General features: G+C 35.6%; 1 protein-coding gene across 12 annotated transcripts in view; it reads right to left on the reverse strand.

Moving 5' to 3' along the window:
- Positions 1-23,700, reverse strand: part of RABGAP1L (RAB GTPase activating protein 1 like) — a 786,378-nt gene that overhangs the window by 290,077 nt on the left and 472,601 nt on the right. For all 12 annotated transcript variants that reach the window (XR_004181472.1, XR_004181455.1, XR_004181462.1 and 9 more), the window contains 3 exons: positions 20,291-20,365; positions 7,218-7,343; positions 4,601-4,744 (listed from right to left, as the gene is read on the reverse strand). Coding sequence is in view for 9 of the 12 variants with exons in the window: in XM_031661559.1 (XP_031517419.1) it covers positions 4,601-4,744; positions 7,218-7,343; positions 20,291-20,365 (345 nt within the window). In the remaining 3 variants the exon portion in view is untranslated. The remainder of the gene's footprint in view (positions 1-4,600; positions 4,745-7,217; positions 7,344-20,290; positions 20,366-23,700) is intronic.

The following is a 23,700-nucleotide window of genomic DNA, read 5'->3' on the forward strand; positions in this document are numbered from 1 at the left end:
TAAATGTAATACTATTAGACTTTTATCTTGCTAACCAGATAAAGGCAGATAATAAGATATAGGTTTGTTTTTTTAAAAATGATTTTTATTTCAGTTACTGACTAAAAGACAATCAAAAGAGATTTCACTCATCTTAATATAAGAAAATGTTTTTAAACTCTAGTTTCAAATCCCATTCCCATCCATCATTCTGGAATTAACTAACCCATGCTATTGTAATTCAGGTTTAAGCAAATATTTTAAATAAAACTATTAATAATTAGCAGTTGTTCACTCAGGCTGCATTGTCAAGGTCTATAAAATTCTTCTCTTTTCTGCTAAATTAGCTTTATTGCTTAACCTCAGAATGGATGAAGAAAACTTTAAAATAATATAGCTTAGGAAAGCATGTCATGATACGTCTTCTAAGCATAAAGTTTCAAACTCAACGTCTTTCTTTTTCGCTTTGCAATAGGATCTTTCAGTAAACATGTTGCATGTGTTAAAAATCAGAATGTAAAACTCTGAAAAGTCAACACTTTTCTACCTGAGAGTTTCCCGTCCTTCCATTTATAACTAAACATTGAGTTGTAACCTCAAAATTTAAATTGTTTTCTTAAAAACAGAGAATATGACAAAAACGAATACCTATGGATTATCTATTTAAGACTGTGTTACCAATTCTTAGAGTATGTCATCACATATGAAATAATAGCTTTTGATATAAATATTTTATTAACTACAAGAAGGAAAGGGGCAAAAAGAAAACACAGACATGCAGGAAATAAAAGTTTATTTAAAAATTTCCTTTGTAAAATAATTCTTGACAAAGATGAGTTAGTGGAAAGAATAAATATCCTGAGGCACACTACAATATTGTTTCCAATAGGTTATTCTGAAAAGCAATTTTACTGTTAAAGGATGTTACCATTTACTTCCCTGAATATCATGATGCTATGATTACAACCTATGTTTTGAAAAGTTTTCCAACTTCCTTAAACAGCTGTAGAGTACAGGTTTAAGGGGAGAAAAAGTAGTAACTATGATGTTCTTATTAATATTAATGAACATTATGACCTTTCAAACACTGATTTTAAGTCACAGTTGACAAGTGATGGGAAGGCTAATAAATTTACTTATCTTTTCTGTAGCATAAACTGCTAGTTTTCTTAACTGACATTAGAAATTCATGTATCTTCAAGATAAAATTTGAATCTAGGTTCCAGAAAACCCATGGACAATGTTCCAATGCCATGGGTGCCACCATTCAGGCAGACAACTTTCGAAAGTCACCATCCCAGTGAACTGAAGGGCAGAGATACCACTCTATGGAAAGTGGTTGAGAAATCACATTTAGTTGGTTATGATTAAGCACATTAATTTTATTCCCTTTTCTATAATGAACACTATAGAACCAATCTAGTATGAAATTAATCTCTTTCTGCAAAAATTGTGAAGCAATAATAAATATTTGCAAGCTCATACGATATATAATTCAAAAACTGTTAAAATGTCATATCCCCACTTTCCTATTTTTATGAAATACCATGAAATACTAAACTCAGCTCAGTACCTAAAAAGTCTATGAATATTTATCAAAACTTTTAGCATTAGCTTATTTTAATATTCTAGAACTCAAAGATGTGAATTTGGTTTATACTTTCAAAGAGCATTGCCCTATAAAATAGCGGAGTTGGAACTGTTCACTATACCAATTTTGATAATCAGGTAGAGTTTTTGGTACAAATGACCAAGTATGCTTTGTGAATATTGTGATCACACCATGTTGACTTTGAATAAAGTTTCAGCTCCAAGTTCCGAATTCTTCCTTTAAGATACATTTAGAAATGCATTTTACAAATTTGTAAGTAAAACAAGTCGGAGAATTAACATATTATAGATCAGATCCTCTAGCTGTTATGTATTCAGGATTTGGAAACCTATTCTGCGAGCACGGCAAGTCACTGAACCCTTCTTTATCAAAGTACAGTACAAATGATTAAAACTCTTACATGCTTACAAACGCCCTGTGACCTTCAGGTATTATGCAAGTACTAACTAAAGCCATTGAAGAGCAAAAGAGCAGCCTTGCCTGCATATATAACTGTTACTGTTTTAGTAGGCTGAGAAGTAACATTTTTATGCTTTATATAGCTTATACATTGCATCTTTTAAAATCTTATGTTTAAATTTAAACTTCTAATTCCTAGTGTGAATAAAATCATTAGACTTTCCCTTTAAGAAAGAGGAATCTGGCAGGACTCAGTGGCTCATGCCTGTAACCTCAGCACTTTGGGAGGTTGAGTTTGAGAACAGCCTGGCCAGCGTGGTGAAACCCCATTTCTACTAAAAATACAAAAAATTAGCTGGGCATGGTAGTGTGTGCCTGTAGTCCCAGCTACCCGGGAGGCTGAGGCAGGAGAATTGCTTGAACCGGCAGGTGGAGGTTGCAGTGAGTCGAGATTGTGCCACTGCACTCCAGCCTAGGTGACAGAGTGAGACTCCATCTCAAAAAAAGGAAAGAGAAAAGAAAAGACCAGACCAGACCAGAAGAGAAAAGAAAAAAGAAAAAGAAAAAGAAAGAGGAATCTTTAAACAACTCAATAACAACAGAAAAATCAACTAGCCCCATTAAAAAGCGGGCAAAAGACATAAACAGACGTTTTTCAAAAGAAGATATACAAATGGCCAATAAGCATATGAAAAAATGTTCAACATCACTAATTATCAAATAAATGCAAATTAAAACCATAACATGATATTATCTTATGACAGTCAGAATGGCTATTATTAAAAAGTCAAAAAATAACAGATGTTAGTGAGGATGTAGAGAAAAGGGTCCACACTGCTGGTGAGAATGTAAATTAGTACAACCTCTATGAAAAACAGTATGGAGATTTCTCAAAGAATTAAAAATACAACTACCATTTGATCCAGTAATCCCACTATTGGGGATCTATCTGAAGGAAAAGAAATCATTGTACAAAAAAAGATATGTGCACTTGTATGCTTATCACAGCACTATTTATAATAGCAAAGATATGAAATCAGCGTAAGTGTCCATCAGTGGATGATTAGATAAAGAAAACATAGTATATACATACAATGTAGTATTATTCAGCCATAAAAAAGAGTAAAATCGGTCAGACGTGGTGGCTCAAGCCTGTAATCCCAGCACTTTGGGAGGCCGAGGCGGGCGGATCACGAGGTCAGGAGATCGAGATCGAGACCATCCTGGCTAACATCATGAAACCCCGACTCTACTAAAAAAATACAAAAAAATTAGCTGGGTATGGTGGTGGGTGCCTGTAGTCCCAGCTACTTGGGAAGCTGAGGCAGAAGAATGGCGTGAACCTGGGAGGCAGAGCTTGCAGTGAGCTGAGATCGCACCATTGCACTCCAGCCGGGGCAACAGAGCAAGACTCCATTTCAAAAAAAAAAAAAAAAAGAGTAAAATCATGTCATTAGCAGCAACGTGGATGGAACTGGAGGCCATTATCTTAAGTAAAACAACTCAGAAAGTCAAATACTGACAAAATAATGTGTATACATGGACACAGAATTTGTAATAGACATTGGAGACTCACAAGGGACAGTGAGAAGGGGATAGGGGATAACAAATTAGTCAACAGGTACAATGTGCATTACTCAGGTGATGGTTACACTAAAAGCCCAGACTTAACCACTACACAACATATCCATGTAGCAAAACATCACTTGTACCCCTTAAATTTATACAAAAAAAAATTTTTTTAAAGGAAAGATGCTTACCTTAAGAAGCATAGTAGGTACAAAACTGTCTAGAGTATATATTAAGCTTATAATCACGTAGATAAGCTTATATTTTTGATTAGTCCTGCTTTTTAAGATAGCTGTATTTTATATACATTTATACTGTCATTGAAAATATACACTTCTTATCTGGCAAATTCCCCATTACTGCTAAGATTGTCAAACATTTTGACGAGCAATATAAGCTGTATACATGCATAATACTGTTTATTTCTTTAAAAGAGTAAAGTAAATAAAGATAGCCACCTAAGGAACTAAATGCAATAAAATACACAAATATAAACACCTAAGAAATTTTACAAACTAATTTTTGAAATATTCTACTGTATAAAAATATAATTATGTGACATAATAGCTTTAGTTTATCATTTGTCTCATCATTTGGCAGCAGTCCCAAACAGGATAAACAGAAAGATATCTGATGAATTGAGAAATTAGTTATTATAAAAATCTTATTTATATTCACTCTTGGAGTATAACTCATTAATATTAAAAAACACCCAATTCCAAATTCATTTATTTAACCTTAAAGGCACTGTATACTGGTAAAACATTATTACACAGATATAGAATTATTATGAATTTCATTATGCAAATTTAATCGCCCATTTTACTTTGCAGGAATTATATATGCCTTAATATTTTCATTCCTCAGAAATAATAAAATTACAATTAAAATAGTTTTTACTGAAAATTCAAATACAACTTTTTGGTCAGTGAGTATTTATGGCTTAATGTCACAGGCAAAAACAAAAGGAAGAAAATTGTAACCATTTTTAGTAGAAGCTACTTTCTATTTTGGCTTAGTGAAAGATGGGAGTCACTCTACCTCACAAAGCAGTAAGTCAATGATGTGGAACACCATGCAGAGTGGGAACTTGGCAGTAAAAAGAGTGAGAAACCACTGGGATGCATACATATGAGCTTCCAGGTTCAGATCACAAAAATGGCTATGCAGGTCCGGTAGCTGTTCCTAAAAGTCAAAGTGGAAAATTTAGGAAGAGGAGCAATGAGAAGCTTGCAGCAGAACAATGAAGTTCCTGCCACAACTACAGCTTTCTGTGATCGCTGTAACTGTATTCTAGTATTGGTTGTCTTTTATATAACTGCGCAGAAGTGAAGACAGCAGGTGAGAATTAGGGATATGACAGATAATTGAGGAAAATAAAAAGAGACTTAAGAAAGACTATCTCTTGCTCACTTGACTGTTCTTGTTTCTTGCAAAACGCTCATTCTACAAGAGCATCTGTAGTCTAATGAGTATCTTGACTCCAGGGTCAAGTCATAGCATCCCCATTCAGGGTTAATTTTTTTTTTTTTTTTTTTTGAGATAGAGTCTTGCGCTGTCATCCAGGTTGGAGTACAGTGGCATGATCCTGGTTCACTGCAACCTCTGCCTCCCAGGTTCAAGTCATTGTCCTGCCTCAGACTTCTGAGTAGCTGAGATTACAGGCATCCTCCACCAAGCCTTGTTATTTTTTGTATTTTTTACTACATATAGGGTTTCACCATATTAGCCTGGCTGGTCTCGAACTCCTGACCTCAAGTGATCTGCCCGCTTTGGCCTCCCAAAGTGCTGGGATTACAGGTGTGAGCCCCTGTGCCTGGACCAGGGTTCAATTCTTAACTAGCTAGAAAAGAAATGTATCTTCTCTTTGGAAATCATCTAATGCCAACATTATCTGAGGTCTATGATGTTTCAGTATATTTCTTGAACACTTAGAAATTTCCAAAGTATGACAAACTATTTAGAAATCTGTCTTCAACATATTAAAAATGGCAAAGCAAAGAAAGTGTGCAAGGGTATAATATATAAAATTGGATATCTCCTAAAAATGCCTTTATGGTAACTTTATTTTTCCCCAATTTAAACAAGCAAAAATGGTTTTCAAAAGCATGAACAGCAAGGTACGAAGTATTAGCATAGTTATTACCATAACTGAAAGACAAAGGCAAAGTCATGTAATAGCCCACCTCCATTTTGTTTTCATCAATAGACCACAAAAAGAATAAAAAAACAAAATAAACCATTCATTGAACTACATGCTCTCTTTGAAAAATAGCCAAATGTGCCCATTAAGTACTTCAAATGGAATGTCCAAATGCTCATTCAGTTAACTGAAAAAAAAAGTGCTAATAGAAAAATGTGGTTGAGATTCTTCATAGTACCACAAATTTGTTCTTTATTAGGTATATTTACTTGATTCTCAAAGCCCTTAGGAATACTGACCTTTGAAAATATATGAACTTTTTTGTAAATAAAAGGCAAAAACTGAATAATCCCAAATATTTACTTGGTAAAATTAAATCGTTAAAAAGGAGCTTATTGCTTTTAATATCCATACTTACCAGATTCTTCTACACAGTCTTTTTCCTCCTTAATGCCCATTTGTCATTGTACTTATGGCTCGTTTTACATCCCTCTCTCCTTTTATTTCTTTTCAATTTTAAAGTCTTCTACCCTCCTACATTCCCTTCTCTGAATAAATTTTTCTTTTAACCTCACTGCAAATTCATCTTCTACTGCCCTGTTCTTCTACTCTTTCAGTCTCCTATTTGCTTCATTTCCCTCTTTAGACACCTACAGATCCCCTGGCAGTTCATATCAATGAGTTCCTACCAGCATCTTCTGCTCTCACATTCTATTAACCTCCTTCCTCAACCATTTTACCCTTCCCCAAGATGGAATCAATCCATCCATGTACTTCCTTCACATTTCTCTTGGATTCCCAACACCCCTTTTAGACAAAGTCACATAAACATGCCACATAGACCCATTATAAATTTAATATTATCAACTTCGGGTGGAACTCCAAAGTTAGTTAAAAATTCCTTTTGTCAGCTCTGGTCAATCACTTTGCCTGTGGTCACAATCTTTTTTACTATGTAATATTTGGTATATATAAAAGGATGTATGTTTCTCACACACATTTGTAAACACGTATTATAAAGCACAACAACAACATTGAAATTAGGAATTATATTTAAAAAATTTTAAACATATCCCTACAGTATTTCAGATATGTTTTATTGTCTTATGAATATCTTTCCAGCTTTTCCAAGTGTTCTATGTAGACCCAAATAAGGAAGTGGTGCTAATTAGTATGGAGAAAGCTCTTAGGTATTTCAATTTTTACTCTGTAAATATCTTCATTCCTCTACAAACAATACTTGGCAATCTCTCAACGATTAAACTCATTAGATTCTCACTTCAAAGTATGTTTAATTTGAACATTTAAAATGTGAGATATTTTTAAAATAGTAAAATGGTTAAATAAACATATTATGATAGACCAATGTAGATGCTGGTCTGAAACTAAATCCATTTACACTTTCTATAATATTCCATTAAACTTCTATAATTCATTATTGCTTACCAACTCTATTAGGCTTTTTCTATGACTCAACAAATCCCTGAGTGATAAAAGTTTCTAATTTTTATTTACCTGCATTAGTCTCTCCAACTGGTAGAATTTGCAATGAAGATCTTCAAAGTTGTTTTTGTAGAGGTCTCTCAAACCATAGTCGTACATGATTTTCACCAAAACACAGAATGCTTGTTCCTCTGGCATCTACAGAAAAACATATACATATACAACATAAATAAGTGGCATTTTGCCAGAATGTCAGAGAAGTTCCCTCATGTTATTAGTCCTCTGCATAAGTAGCTGAAGTCCTGGAGCGAATGAAGTCCTTCAGAGCCAGTCTTTGGCAGAATGACATGACCTCCTTACTTGAGATGAATTATCCTCTTTTGTTAATTTTAATCACGTTGTCATTCATTCATTAGGCCATCTTTAAAAATAGGCAATACACTCATGATTAAAAAAACCAAAGCACACTTTGGGAGGCCAAGGCAGGTGGATCACTTAAACCCAGGAGCTCCAAACCAGCCTGACTAACATGGCAAAACCCTGTCTTTACAAAAAATAAAAAAATCAGCCAGGTGTGGCAACATGAGCGTGTAGTCCCAGCTACTTGGGAGAATGAGGTGGGATGATCGCTTGAGCCTGGGAGGCGGAGGTTGCAGTGAGTGAAATCACGTCACTGCATTACAGCATGGGCGACAGAGTGAGACCCTGTCTCAAAAAAAAAAAAGAAATCAAAACAATGTAAAAGGATCTAAAGGTAAAAGTCTCACTCCTCCCTATCATTATACATACACTAATCAATGGTACCTACATCCCTCAACCTCTTTTGCATAACCTCATATCTACTCTTAATAATTTCTCCTGTATTCTGCCACTGATTATCTATGCAAATAAAATCATTACTTTTCTAATTTTATTTTGTCCCATCCTACATAAAAGATAATATTCTATATACATTGTTATACATCTTGATATTTTTAACAATATAAGTTGGAAATCTTTCTATCTCAGTATACAATGCGTTGTCTCTTTTCTTAAAAGCAATTACACAGTATTCCATTATATAGAATATATAGTACTATAGTTCATTTAACCAGTTTCCTATTGATACTTGAGATGTTCCTAATTTTTTAATCATAAAAAGCTTCAATAAACTTTGTATATGCATCATTTTGTACATATGCAAAAATGGGATGGGGTAGAGCACATTCCCAAAAAGGGGAATGCTGGGTGAAAAAATAAATGCATTTTAAATTTTGGTAAAGAGTGTGAGGCTCTCTTTCCTGAGTTTTCTTGATGCTGCTACTTTCTGTAAAATACAGTTTCAGGGAAATGGTCAGTAAACTCTAACACATTAGTTTTCTAAGAGGTATTTTTATCTGAATAGGGAATAAAGTCAGAAGTCAAAGGAACAAACCTCTAAACAGTGGTATCGACAGGTGAAAGAATATGGAAAAGGACATATCTAATATTCTAGAAATTACACCAAACATACAGAAAAAGTTGTACTTACTCAACGTCCCAGGATGTAACTATTATATAAACATCTACTTTAAATATTACTTCCTTGAAAATTTACATTTGGTTGATTATGGTATTTCACACATTTGTCAGACTAACTTCATACTTCAATAACTGAATCAGGTAGAGTTCCATTTATCCACTTAGAAATGCAGTTGTTTATTTAAAAGTTTATACAAATCAGCCACTTCTATTTTCCAATTATAAACCATAAAACACCCAAATTTGTTAAATAACATCTCCAAAAGTTAAATAAATACACTACAGTGTTTTCATTTTGATTCTTTAAACATTTGCTTATTTTCTTCTTATCTATGAGTTGTTTGAGACCTTTTCAAAATTTCTGGCCACTGACCTCAGCTATTCAAGTTAGCAACTATTTTTCAGCTTCCATTTGGTTATTTAGGATACAATTACATTGTATTCTTTACTCCTTTGTCATCAAAACCTCAAGTGACACTAACTTGAACATATATGGCCAAGAATACTTCTCTTAACAAGTTGTAAGCCTCCTCATCTTCCTCTCAGATCTCTACTCAAATGTCTATACAAAACAGCTGCATGTAAAATAACTGTAGCCAGGCTCACGCCTGTAATCCCAGCACTTTGGGAGGCCAAGGCAGGTGGATCACCTGAGGTCAGGAGTTCGAGACCAGCCTGGCCAACATGAGGAAACCCCTCTCTACTAAAAATGCAAAATAGCTGGGCATGGTGGTGCGTACGTGTAATCCCGGGTACTGGGGAAGCTGAGGCAGAAGAATTGCTTGAATCCGGGAGGTGGAGGTTGCAGTGAGCTGAGATTGCACCACTGCACTCCAGCCTGGAGTTTTGAGACTCTGCTCAAAAGAGGAAAAAAAAAAAAAAGATAACTATAGCCAGTCCTAGAGACACTAATTCACTTAGGTCTTTCTCTTTCTAAGTAAATGACAATTAGTTGAATGTCTTACCATCTGGTATCTTATAAAGGGAATATGTTTTTATTTCTTTGAATGTGGTAAAATCATTAGGGCAAATAAAAGGTTTATGTGCCTTTTGGCATTCATACATATAGTCACGGAACAGACGAGGTGCAGGCACTGTTCTAGGCTTTAGGGATGCAGAGATAAAGGTATAGTGCCTCCCTAGGGGAAGAGTAAACAGGCAACTCAGCTTGAGTTTCACAAGGATGCAGAAGTCCTGGACTAGGGAATGTTGGATGTTGGAAGTAAACGTAAACATCAGAGACAATTTTGGAGGAGGCAGAGCTAGATGGCCAAATAGCAATCATCCTTCAGCAATCATCCTCCCACAAGAACACCAAATTGAACAACTATCCATGCAAGAAACACCTTCATAAAAAACAAAAATTCAGGTGACTGGTCACAGTACCTGGCTTTAACATGATATCAAGGAAAAAGGCACTGAAGAGGGTAGAAAAAACAGTCTTACATTGTCTACACCACACCTATCCTATACCCCCAGCATGTGTAGAGAAAGAATCCATGCACTTGGGAAAAGGAGAGTGCAGGGACTTTGCATTGGTACTCAGTGCTGCCCTGTCACAGCAGAACACAACACAGGGCAGAATTTAGCAGGCACCCAAGAAGGAAGAATTTAGACTGGCCCCGGTCAGAGGGGAAGCCCCCTGGCAGACTAAAGTGCCCTGGTGTCCTGAACAAATTGAAAAGCAGTCTAGGCCACAAGTATTACAATCTTTCGGCAAGTCTTGCTGCTGTGCTTGGCTTGAAGCCAGTGAACTTGGGGTACATACGATCCAGTGAAACACCAACTGGGGTAGCCAAGGGATCAAATAGAAACAACAACAAAAAAGCAAGCGTGGCTATACATACACCCCTTCCCCAACTCCAGGCAGGGCAGCTTGAGAGATACCCCTTTTCTGCTTATGGAAAAGAAAGGAAAGAGTAAAGAGGACTTTGTCTTGCAACTTGAGTACCAGTTCAGCCATAGTAACATGAAGCAGAGTCCTGAATCCCCTGAGTCCAGACCCTAGCTCCTGAACAGGATTTCTAGATCCATCCTGGGCCAGAAGGAAGCCTGCTACCCTGAATGTAAAGACCCTGGGGCCTTGAATAAACACCAGCAGTAACCAGGCAGTCGTCACTAGGTACCATGCTGGCTTCAGGTGTGACCAAGTGCAGTCGCAGCCATAGTAGCCAGTCCCAGCTGTGGTGGCTAGTGCTTGTGTCACCCTGCTCCTCAACTCCAGGAAGCCCAGCATGAGCTGGGCTTTATTTGGGGGAAAGTGAGAGAAGAGAAAAAGAGATTCTAGGAATGATGGAATTCTCTCAGATCTTACCCAAACCCACCAAGGCTCAATCTTTGCGAGTCTGCAAAAATTGCAGCATTATTTGGCTTGGCTCATCCCCTAATGCAGATATGACTTCAGTGACTAAAGACTTAGATCCCAACACTTAATTCCCTTTAGAAAGCCTTCTCAAGAAGGATGGGTATAAATAAGTCCAGACTATGAAGATTAAATACCTAACTTTTCAATGCCCAAATATCGATGAACATCCACAAGCATCAAGAATACCCAGGAAAACATGACCTCATCAAACGAACTAAACAAGGTACCAGGGACCAATCCTGCAGTGAGAGATATGTGACATTTAAGAGAATTCAGAATAGCTACTTTGAGGAAGCTCAATGACTTCAAGACAACACAGAGAAAAAAATTCAGAATCCTATCAGATAAAGTTAACAAAGAGACCAAAATAATAAAAAATAATTAAGCAGAAATTCTGAAGCTAAAAAATTCAACTGACAAACTTAAAAATATATCAGAGTCTCTGAACAGCAGATGATCAAGCAGAAGAATTAGTGAGCTTGAAGACAGGCTATCTGAAAATATATAGAGAAAAACAACAACAAAAAGAATAAAAAGACATTAGGCATGTCTGCAAGATCTAGAAAATAGCTTCAAAAGGGCAAATCTATGAATTACTGACCATAAAGAGGAGGTAGGGGAAGAGATCAGAGTAGAATACTAGAAAATAAATGGACTGGAGTTGAAAAGTGATGCATAACAGTAGAGCTGCAGCACACCATTATATACCATTTTTATCATACAGATAAAACAGACAATGTAAATAATTTCAAGAGCACAGACAACAATAAAAAGTGGTAACATACTAAGAAGTGATGAATTTTGAGTACTTATTACTTTTGTTTTTAACATGAGTTATTTAACTGTAAATTTTTATCATTTAATTTTTAACAATGGCTGTGCTTAACAACTGGTTCACAGAATTCCTGAGAATTTAACAATTGGCTCTCAAAAGTTGGTATGATCTGGCTGTACATAGCACTGATATGACCATGATAAAGAGTTAGGAGTGTCTTCTAAGTGCAGTGGGAAATCAGTGAAGAGTTTACAGCAGCAGATCTGATTTTTATTTTTAGTAAGGTCACGCAGCTGCTACCAATTCCTCATTAGTTCTCAATACTGAGGGACAACTACATTTTGGTTTAGTGAGAATCTATCACTTTTCTTTTGTATAAAGGTAAAATCTACAAGAATCTATATTCAATCATTCCCCTCAAAGTTTTGCCCAGAAACAGATCATGAATATACAAAAGGCGTTGCAGGGGAAAAACATGATTTTGGAATTATACCAATAGATGTTAATTTCAGGTAAGGTTTTAATTACTTGCTGGGTGATCTTGAGCAGGTAACCTCTTTTAAGGCCTAAGATTTTTTACTTCTAAAAAATTAGAAATAATAATACCTATGTCATAGGGATACTACAAGTATTAAATGAAATATATTTAAGAGACATATGCATATTGTTGGCAATCACTAAATGTAAATTTCTCTTCTCTTTCCTTCCTTAAAGACAGAGACTCTGTCTTATACATCGACAATTACCAAAGTGCTTTATACAAGGATATTCAAAAGAATAAACAGATGCATAGGTAAAATTTTTACTCTAAGATCTTTCTGTTAAAACGATTTGCTGGAATTTAAGTTCTTAACATGAAGTAGCAAAAATGTGCTGCTTTTCATATAAATGACAGCATTTCTTGTGTATCAGTAGGAAGAACGTCCCCCTCCTCCTCCCCCTGCTTTTTATGACTCAAATAGTGACAAGCTGCACTTTCAAGGTTCTCCACATAGTTTTGTATACAAGCTCAGAGGGGATAACCGGGTTGGGGTATACTCTATAGCACAGCTCTGCCTTTAAAATATTACTGATCTTTTAAAACTGATCATAAGTGGCACTTTGTTATTTCTCTTTAACCTCAGGAGACTCTTGCTTTCTCTGAATCCCAAAACTTTGTTGTATACCATTATAGTTATTTGTGTGCTTCTAACCTCTAAACACTACTGTAATGTTGTACTCCCCACTCCACAACTCTTAGCATAAAACCTTCAATAAATATCAAGTGTTAAATATTTCTTTAAGATAAACTAGCTAAATTCTGAATACATATGCCTTTTTAATGAAGTCATGCCACACAAGTAGGGCAATCTGTTGGTAACTGCCAACAAAAATGTAGAAGGAAAGTATTGGTGTGAAGGCTAGAAGCAAGGGGCAGCCAAATGCAACTATATTCGAACTTGATTTCTTATAATTCTATTCCAAATGCTAAATATGAAAAGCCTTTATCTATATTTTGTATTGACTATTCAGCTTATCCCTCAATCGGCATAAAGAAAATCAACCGAGATGTGAGATGCAATGCTAGGTTGTACTATCAAACTTCACCTTAGTACATGCAGTTCCTCCACTAGGTAGTATGGTGGTACCTACCTACTTAAAAAAAAGCACTAAAATGACTATTTAACTTATTACAATGATTAATACTTCATAGAATAAGTTAATCCAATTTATCCAATTTATGCAATTCGTCTAAAGTTACAATAAAAATAAATAATTGAACAACACATCTTTATATAAAATATTAAGATGTTGGAATATGGTGGGTCTCTAAGACTGAATGTCCATTTTTGCTGTGTACAGAAACTTTATTAACAGTGTTATTTCATTAAGGAAAAGGGGATAAACATTAAAATATTATAATTTAAGATATCAAAGTATCATCCATGGCTTTATGAAATACAAAACAAAATACCTGCCTCACATGCATAACTGAGAATTGAGTGATGTAATCACTGTTTGGTAATAAATGTTGATAATAATCTGACACTTGTACTAATTGTGATGACCACTGAATGGAGACTATCTCCAAGCCCTCACTACTTCTCTCCACAATAAACTATAAAACAAAGCAGTGCTAAGTATTTCAAGTCTTTAAGATGCACCTGAAATCATTTACATCAAGGTATTTTTTGAAGTAAAATTATATTTTGATAATTTAAAGGGATTCCCATAGTTAGTGTAAAACTAAATTTCCTACTTCACATGATGTATTTCACATCTTTTTGGAATGATCTACCTTTCTCTATGAAGAAGATGAACACTCTACTGATATTCCAAATTTTCTTCAACAATAATGAATGGGTCCAGCATGGTGGCTCATGCCTGTAGTCCCAGAACTTTGGGTGGCTGTGTGTGATCACTTGAGGTCAGGAGTTTGAGACCAGACTGGCCCACATGGTGAAACATCATCTCTACTAAAAATACAAAAATTAGCCGAGCATGATGGCATGTGCCTGTAATCCCAGCTACTTGGGAGACTGAAGCAGGAGAATTCCTTGAACTCAGGAGAAGAGGCTACAGTGAGCCAACATCTCACTGCTGTACTCCTGCCTGGGTCATAGAGCGAGACTGTGTCTCAAAAAAAAAAAAAGAAAGAAAGAAAAAAGAAAAAAAGATGAATGCTAGTGACTATTTTGAAACTCAAGGTTATTTATCATGTCTTCATTTTTTGTTTACATATTAAAAAGCAAATAGAATGAAAACTTCTAGCCATTTGTCTATTTTCCCTTTAAATCAAATAGCTTAATACATTTAAACTGAATGTAAATTTATAAGCCATAAAATTCTATCATTGTATGATATATTAGATTCCTATGTGTAATTCATTCAAATTAGTTGGACCGGGGAACAGAAGAAAATTGGCTGGGCAAATAATTATTAATTTAAAAGCAAATAATTATTAATTTAAAAAATAGTAGCAATAAAAAAATTTTAAAAAAATTTAAAAAATAAAAATAAATAAAAAATAACAGCAACAGTTACCATTATTAGACATATTCACCCATGACCCCATTTGACCCTCGCAAAAATCCTGCAAGGTAGGCATTATTTTTACATTGTAAGTATAATACTAGTGAAGTTCAAAGAAGTTAAATGACTTGCCAGGAACTAACTATAGGTCTATAAAATAAAGCCTGGTTTTAATCTCATAACTGCACTATTTTTGTGCTAGGTACAAAATATGTAAGACTCTTTATGCTCATCCTAAGGTACTCAATACTCATAATAAGCCTAGAAGAATGATAACAAGAAACTAAAGCTCAGTTGAAGACACTTGCCCAAAGTCATGTAACCAATCACAATCCAGATTCACAATTGTACTTTCCAGTATCCCTTGAAAGAGTTCAGCTTCAAAAGGCAGAGAGACGTAAGATAGTAGTTAAATATTTTTTAAATAGGTAAAACGTTTGTGTATATTAGGACACAGGGAGATGTTGGAAAATGGCTCAAAAGCACTTGATAAGAATTAACTCGGAATAGAAAAATGAATGCTTCTTTTTCTTGAACTAGAAAGAAAAGTGATTTGGAAGTATAGGACTCATTTTTTAAATACTCTAAAACCTTGTAGTAAGTATATCACTCAAGATGATGTGATGTACCTGTTCAGCACCCTATTGTCCCATCATCTAATATCAAAACCCCTCTTCCTATAGGAAGACCATTCTGTTGTTTAGGAGGGGCTGATGGGGTTCACCGATCTGGACTAAAGACCTGGGCTGTGACAATTAGAATGCCCTACCCAACCAGGCCAAAGTCTAACAGGAAGAAAAACAGAGGGAGGTGTTGTTGTTGTTGTGTGTCATTTTAAATAAATGCAGGAGCTATAGTAAGACAGTCCCTTTTAAACAAGGTAGCAAAAAATGTCCCTTTTAAATGAAGTTGTCCAGATCATATGAATCCAGGCCAGCCAACAGTCATTTTGCCCACTTTTTTGTCTACTAACATAATTAAGACAAAAAAATTCAAGAAAAGCAGAGATACAAACAGATTATTGATGACAAAATGTGAACTCTGGAGTCAATCATGTGAAAAATCATCTCTGACCCTAGATTTCCCAGTTATATGAGTCAATTCTGTCACATGCAGCAGAAAGAGTCTTGAATAATATAATGCCACAAATGCTTAACTTATATATATATACACACATACATATGATAGAGACTTCAAAATGAAGCCTTTATCTTGTCACCTTGGACTCTGGAATCTGTAATAGGTAATTCTACTTTTTATTTTCATCCATTGGTTAAATCTTATCCCAAACCTGTCTTTTTGGTGAGAAATATTTTTAAATTTATAATTTTAAAATTTATTTTACTCTGAAATACAACAAACAGAAAAATGCATAAAAGTTAAATGTATACTTTAAGGATGCATGTAACCACTATCTAGGTTAAGAAAGAGAACACTGTCAATAGCCCTGAAAATCCCTGTGTCTCTTTTCAGTTATGGTTCCCAGTTTCTCCCTAAAGAAATCACTTTCCTAACTTTAACAGTTATCACTTCATTGGTGTTCTTTATAGTTTTTTCCATCTATGTAGCATCCTAACAATAGAATTTAGTTTTGCCTGTTACTGAACTTTATGCAAAATGGAATCATACCAAATGTAATGTCGTACTTTGCTTTTTTTAAACTAAATCTTATGTTTATATGATTCATTTGTATGAACCAATGTAGTGTAAAATATTCATTTCCATTGCTGTATGGCATTCATACTCTAAGAATACCATAATTTAGCCATCTTACTAATTACAATTCTAATATTGAACATTTTAGTAGTGGACATTTGAATTGCTTCAGTGTTTTGACTGTTATAAACACTATTAGGATAAAAGTAATACAAGTATTTTAATGTACAAGTGCATAAATTTGACTAAGGTATGTCTAGGAGTAAAACTTCTGGGTGTGCATATCTTTATTAGATAAAGCCAAACCAGTTTCCAAAGGAATTGTGCCTAGTCATAATTTTTTTTTTTAAAATTCAATAGTTTTAAACATGCTAGATTATTCAAACATAATCCTTCCTGAGTTGGAAAGCTTCTATAAATGCCAATATTAGTATACATACAGTAATTTAACCTTAAAAAAGAACATAATCTTCTGAATGTCTACAAAGGTACATGTTCAATCAAAAAATTTAAAACTACTAACAATAAATATGGTAGAAAATATATTGGGTTACAAATTATCTAAGATATTTTCTATAATTTTTAGAGTAAGTGAAATATAATCAGATCATAATTTATTATGACTAAGAGATAAAGATTGATATTATTATTATGAAATTACAAATTATTATTGTATATTTGATTACAAATGCAGTTGAACATTGTAATGGTTGCAGGCAATCTGTACTATAACATTCTCCAACTGTAAATGACAAATCTCTTGTAATTTCATAAATGGATGTATAAGAGTCTACTGTGATAAACATTTAATTCTCATTGCCTAAACTACTACATGTTACAAAGCTATTGTCAAAGCATCTAGAAATTTCCAAGTACAAGAAGAGGCTAATTAATTCTTTAAACTACTTAGACATGAAAAAAATCCTAAAAATTCAAAACTGTTTTTGAACATACTTTCATTTTTGGTCTTACCTTCTTCTCAAGCAATGAATGTGAAATATAAATGACTATGGGTGAGGAAAGGACAGCAACCCAAAAAGAAGCAGGCTCTGACAGTGATTAATATGGAGCTTCCAAAGATGTCTGGCAGCAAAAAGAAGCAATAGCTTATGTAACTGATAACAAATTAGTCAGTAAGACCCTAATAATGTATCTCTCTGGAACCTGAGATAGTGTGTTTGATGAATTGTTTAAACCAGTCCGTATTCTTCCATTTGTTTAAACCAGGGAGACAAAAATACAGTAAAAAATAAATTACAGTTAACTTCTGTTATTCAAATTGGTTGAATGGATGGGTTGGTTAGTTAATGGAATATACTAATTAACAGAATCATCAAACATACTGCCAATTAAAAATTAGAAAATGATAGGTTTTTCATTAACAGAATGCTGAATATTAGTCCATCTTTCCCTTAAGGATTCTAAAAGGATTTCTATATTTCAAGTTACTTTTATAAAAGCCATGAAAACACTGAATAATTCTATTAATGTAGAAAGTGTGAGATACTAGACTGAATTTCTGTCCCTCTTGTAACATACACTGGAAACTATCTTGTTGCATTTCACAAAGGCTGACTCACCACGTGGCCCTTATAATAGGAGAGTACATAATGTAGAAAAAAATTCTAGGTATTTGAGCTCTCTAGTTATTTGAATCTCTCTCTTTCTCTCTTTGGGGGCGGGGGTGGGGAGGGTGTTGCCAAATAATTATGAACTTACAATTAACCCAAATTCCTGTAAAATCCAAAACAGATTTCTCAGAGAGATATTCTTCTCACTGAACGTTAATGAATATATTATAATATGTTAAACAGGGCTACAGGTAAAAAATGCTAAACTACGGTATGTTCAAAGATTACTTTGTGGCCGGGCGTGGTGGCTTACGCCTGTAATCCCAGCACTTTGGGAGGCTGAGGTGGGAGGATCATGAGGTCAGAAGATCAAGACCAGCCTGGCTAACATGGTAAAACCCGTCTCTACTGAGGGGGGAAAAAAAAAAAAACTAAAATTAGCTGGGCATGGTGATGCACGCGCCTGTAGTCCCAGCTACTCGGGAGGCTGAGGCAGGAGAATGGCGTGAACCCAGGAGGCGGAGCTTACAGTGAGCTGAGATGGCGCCACTGCACTCCAGCCTGGGCCACAGAGCGAGACTCCGTCTCAAAAAAAAAAAAAAAAAACTCATCAACTCCTAAACTTTTTCCTTCATTCAATCTCCATAAATATATTTTCTATCTCAACTCAAAATACAACATTCATCCAGTCACCAAAGCCAGGAAACTAGATATGTCACCTTTGACTGCTCCTTTGCCAGTCCATCCACAAACCTAACAATTTTGCTCCCTGAATGTTTCTTAATTCTGCTTTTCTCTGGGCTCTCAACATCTCTCATTTAAATTGACATTTTCTTTTCCTTTTTATTACTATTATTTTTTGAGACACAGTCTCCTTCTGTTGCCCAAGCTGGACTGCAGTGGTGCAATCAAGACTCATTGCAGCCTTGACCTCCCAGGCTCAAGTGATCCTCCCACTTCAGCCTCCCAGGTAGCTCAACACCACAACGGGTGCTTACCACGACTATGGGTGCTCACCACCATGCCCAGATACCTTTTGTGTGTGTGTGGTAGAGATGGTGTCTCATTATATTGCCTAGGCTGGTTTCAAATTCCTGGGCTCAAGTGATCCTCCTGCCTCAACCTCCCAAAATTGTGGGATTACAGGTGTGAGCCACTATGCCTGGCCATATTTATATTTTCTACCTGGTCTCTCTGCTGCTGTCTGTTTCCCTTAATTCTGCCCTTTACACAGGTATTAAAAGAATTTATCTAAAATGATCATATGACTGTATTATTCCCTTGCTCCCAAGTGATCAATGGTTCCTCATTAGCTCTAGAATAAAGTCGGCATTTTTGACATATTACAAAGTCTTCACAATTTCCCATCTTACCATTTTTACGTCATACCACTCCCAGTGTACAACTGCTACAGTAAACTGTAATTTCATATTGTTCCCTTTGTACACTGTGCCCTATCATATTTCCATACATTTTCTCATACTGTGATTTTTGTCAATAATTCTTTTCCCTTCCCTTTCCCCTCTCACCTTCTCCAATCTCATTTATGTCTTGACAAAGCCGCCACCTCCTCCAGAAAGTCTTTTCTGAAAGTTCTGGCAGAGCTTGGTTGGGTAATTCTCTTCTCTATTCTCTTAACCTGTGTATCACTTTCCCTTAGCATACTGTAAGTTATTTAATGAGTATGTATTATTTTTGTCATCAGAAAAATAAAGACACATAAAAGAGAATGAAAATTATAAGTGCATGCCTACATTATCTGTGCCCCATCTTGGACTATGAAGCCTTTGAGAACACAAATTATAAATGATTCATCTTTATAACCCCACTTCATAGCCCAGTACCTGACAATTGATGCTCAATAAATGATCTGTCAAATGAAGGTAACTGACAGGAAAGAGGATATATAAAAATACATCACAGAAATGATAAAGGACTTCCTTGTCACAGTACAGTGGGTCTTAATGGTCCAGGTCCTGATATTTGGGCAGTTACACCGACTTCTTTAATTCCAGAGAATTCTAGTTAAAAATAACTCCAAATAAGCAATTTATCCTTTTCTAGACAACAAAACTAATTCCATTGAGAAACTGTCCTATTTTTGACATAATATTTCTTATTTTATCACCTAATGTACATTTTTAAAAAGATATGCCATATGTAATCTCCATCAGGTAAATGGGAAATAAGAAGGAAGAACAAAGGCAGTAGAAAGTACAATAAACTTGGCAGCACTGTGCTATTTATCACATGGACCGTTACTTACATGCAGCAGTAATACAGCAGCAAGAAAAGACTGCCCTTGACAGTATCCAATGTCTTCATCATACACAGAGTAGGCCTAGAGAAAAGATGAAAAGAAATATCATAAATAGTCACAGATTTTAACTTAAATGTTAGCTCATACCAGGCTCCTGCTTGTTCCTGTCCCTGGGCTATCCACCACAATTCCACTGGTCTTTCAAACTTGAATGTGTGTATCACTAGCACAGTGAGATCCCGAAAGAGGCTATGTATTTCCTAAAGCAGCTCTATGTCCCTTTATCCCAGGTTCATCTTTAAAATTTTGAAATAAAGAGATGCTCAGAGGACCTAAGTTAATTTTAAAAGATCCATTATGGTTTGAGGTCAGCTGTATGAGATCACAGGAGGCAGAGGCAAAAGGTGAGAGAGAGTAAGAAGATTCTAAGGTTGAAGTGTGAGTTCAAATGCACTGAAGGGGGAAATCTTGATATTGCTGAGACTGTAGTGCAGATTTGCTATTCTGACAACCCCATGCCAAAAAAAAAAAAAAAAAAAAAAAAAACCCTTTAGAACCTCCAAAATTTCTCAAAGACCTTTTAAACTATCCTGCCATTTTTCATGAAGGCTGAAGAGTAAAAATGTTTCCTCCAATCTATACCACTGGGGCAAACCAGAAATATTTAGCATTGCCCTGTGCTTTTTGCAAAATGGCTAAGGGCTTCATGCTACATATATACCTGCTATTTCAGGTGCTTTGGCTATTCCACAGCTTTAACGTCATCTGGAATACAGCCAAAGAGGCCAATTTATAAGAAATACAGCATTCCTTGGGAAGTAGCTATCATATCATTCAACTTAACATTCCCTCTTAGTTTTCAGAGGAAAGGAAATAAGGCTGTATGCTTAGTGTATACTAATTAGTACTACAAACATCTAGGATTCTCTAATGCAAAAAAAAAAAAAAAAAAAAAGACATGTTAGTTTTTGAGAGGCTGAATCAGTTACAGTAGGTAGAGTGTGCAGATCAAAGGGTAAAGAATAGGAGTTAGAAAGCTTTTTCTGCAAAAGTTCGGAAAGTAAATATTGTAGACTTTGAGGAACACTTATAGTACTGGTTGCTTTTTTTTTCTTAAGGGATAGGACTTTTTTTTTAAACAACTTTTTAAAATGTAAAACCATTCCTACATTGGGGCAGTACAAAAATAGGCTGCATGGTCCAGTCACTGAACCCTGAATTAGAATTTTAAAATTTAGATGTTGAGATATGTATGTGTGTGTATATATATTTTATATATATATATATGTATATATATTTTACACACACACACACACACACACACACACACACACACATATATATATATTTTTTTTTTTTGAGACTGAGTTTTGTCTCCCAGGTTGTAGTGCAACAGCATGATCTCGGCTCACTGAAACCTCTGCCTCCCAGGTTCAAGCGATTTTCCTGCCTCAGCCTCCTGAGTAGCTGCAATTACAAGGGCCCACCACCACACCCAGCTAATTTTCATATTTTTAGTAGAGACAGGGTTTCACCATCTTCGCCAGGCTGGTCTTGAACTCCTGACCTCAGGTGTTCCTCTCACCTCAGCCTCCCAAAGTGCTGGGATTACAGGCATAATCCACCATGCCCAGCCTGCCAAATATATTTTTAAAAGACTCTCAAAGAGTCCAGGATGTGTATCTCATCCCATGTATTCCATCTATGTGTTGTACTTCATTTTAGTGAGGAGATTTCCATTTAATTTGCCTTATAGAATGTATTTTTATTTTGTCAGTATAAAAATTGTCTCTGTCTAGGACAAGGCTTATCAAAGATAACTAGGAAGGCTTCACTTATGGAGGGTAAGTGTAGCATTCCCCATATGCCAAAGTTGTCAGAGCACAGTCTGGAACTCCCTTTTACTCAAAAATATAAACTGTATTGATGTATAGCTGATATTCAGTGAAAGGCACACATTTTAATTGTACAGTTCCTTGAGCTGGGGCATTTATGTCGCCCTGCCATTATAAATATTTCCATCACTCCAGAATGTTCCCCCATGCCTCTCTTTAGTCAAACACCTCCACTCCAGGCAACCACAGATCTGAATTTTATCATAATATATTAATTTTGCATTTTTAAAAATTTCATATGAATGGAATCCTACAATAATGTACTCATATAATATGTATGCTTTTGTGTCTAGCTACTTTTACTCAGCATAACATTCCTGAGATTCTTTCATGTGTGCGTCGGCAGTTCACTCCTTTTCATTGGTGAGTAGCATGAATATATACTGTATGAATATACCACGATCTGTTTATTCATTCCTCTGTTTCCAGCTTTCGGCTAGTATGAATAGGGCTGTAAATATATACATGGCATTTGTGGATACAGATTTTCATTTTCCTTGAATAAATACCTAGGAATGGAGGTTCCAACTTCAAATATTAAGGGTAAGTTTATCTTTATAAGAAATTGCCAAATTGTTTCCCAAAGTGGTTATACAATTATTACACTCCTAGCAGCAACATATGAGAGTACCCTTTGCTTCACTTCCTTGTCAATACTTGATACTGTCAGTCTTCTTCCTTTTAATTAATTCCTGTAGTTTTGACTTTCATTTCCCTGGTAGCTAATGATACAGAAAATGTTTCCACGTACCTTTAGACAATTGATACATATTCTTTTGTGATTGTTCAATTTCCTGCACAATTATGTGTTGTTGGTTTTTGTTTTTTGGTTTTTTTGGAGGCAGGGTCTGACTCTGACACCCAGGCTGGAGTGCAGTGGCATGATCACCACAACCTCCACCTGCCAGGCTCAAGCGATCGACCCACCTCAGCCTCCTGAGTAGCTAGGACTATAGGCTGCCCCACCACACTCAGCTAAGTTTTTTCTATAGTTAGTAGAGACGGGGTTTTGCCATGTTGCCCAGGTCTGGAGCTCCTGGGCTCAAGTGATCCAACCACCTCAGCCTTCCAAAGGGCTGGGATTACAGCCTGCCCAATTGTTTGAGTTGTTCATCTCATTATTGTTGATTCATAGGAGTTCTTCATTCTGTATATGTTCTCTATACAACTCTGTCTGAGTCCATTCTGGATGCTATAACCAGAATACCACAGACTAGGTAGCTTATAAACAAAAGAAGTTTATTTCTCATAGTTTTGGAGGCTACAAAATCCAAGATCAAGGCACCAACCAATTCAGTCTGATGAGGGTCAGTTTCCTGGTTCACAGAAATTTTGCCTTTTCATTGTCTCCTCACGTGGTGGAAGGAGCAAACAAGCTCCTTCCCGCCTCTTTTATTAAGGCATTAATCCCATTCCTGAGGGTTCCGCCCTCATGATGCAATCACCTACCAAAGGCTCCATCTTTTTTTTTTTTTTTTTTTTTTGAGAAGGAGTCTCACTGTGTCACCAGGCTGGAGTGCA

The sequence above is a fragment of the Papio anubis genome, chromosome 1 (assembly GCF_008728515.1).
Source record: "Papio anubis isolate 15944 chromosome 1, Panubis1.0, whole genome shotgun sequence".
NCBI lineage: Eukaryota > Metazoa > Chordata > Mammalia > Primates > Cercopithecidae > Papio > Papio anubis.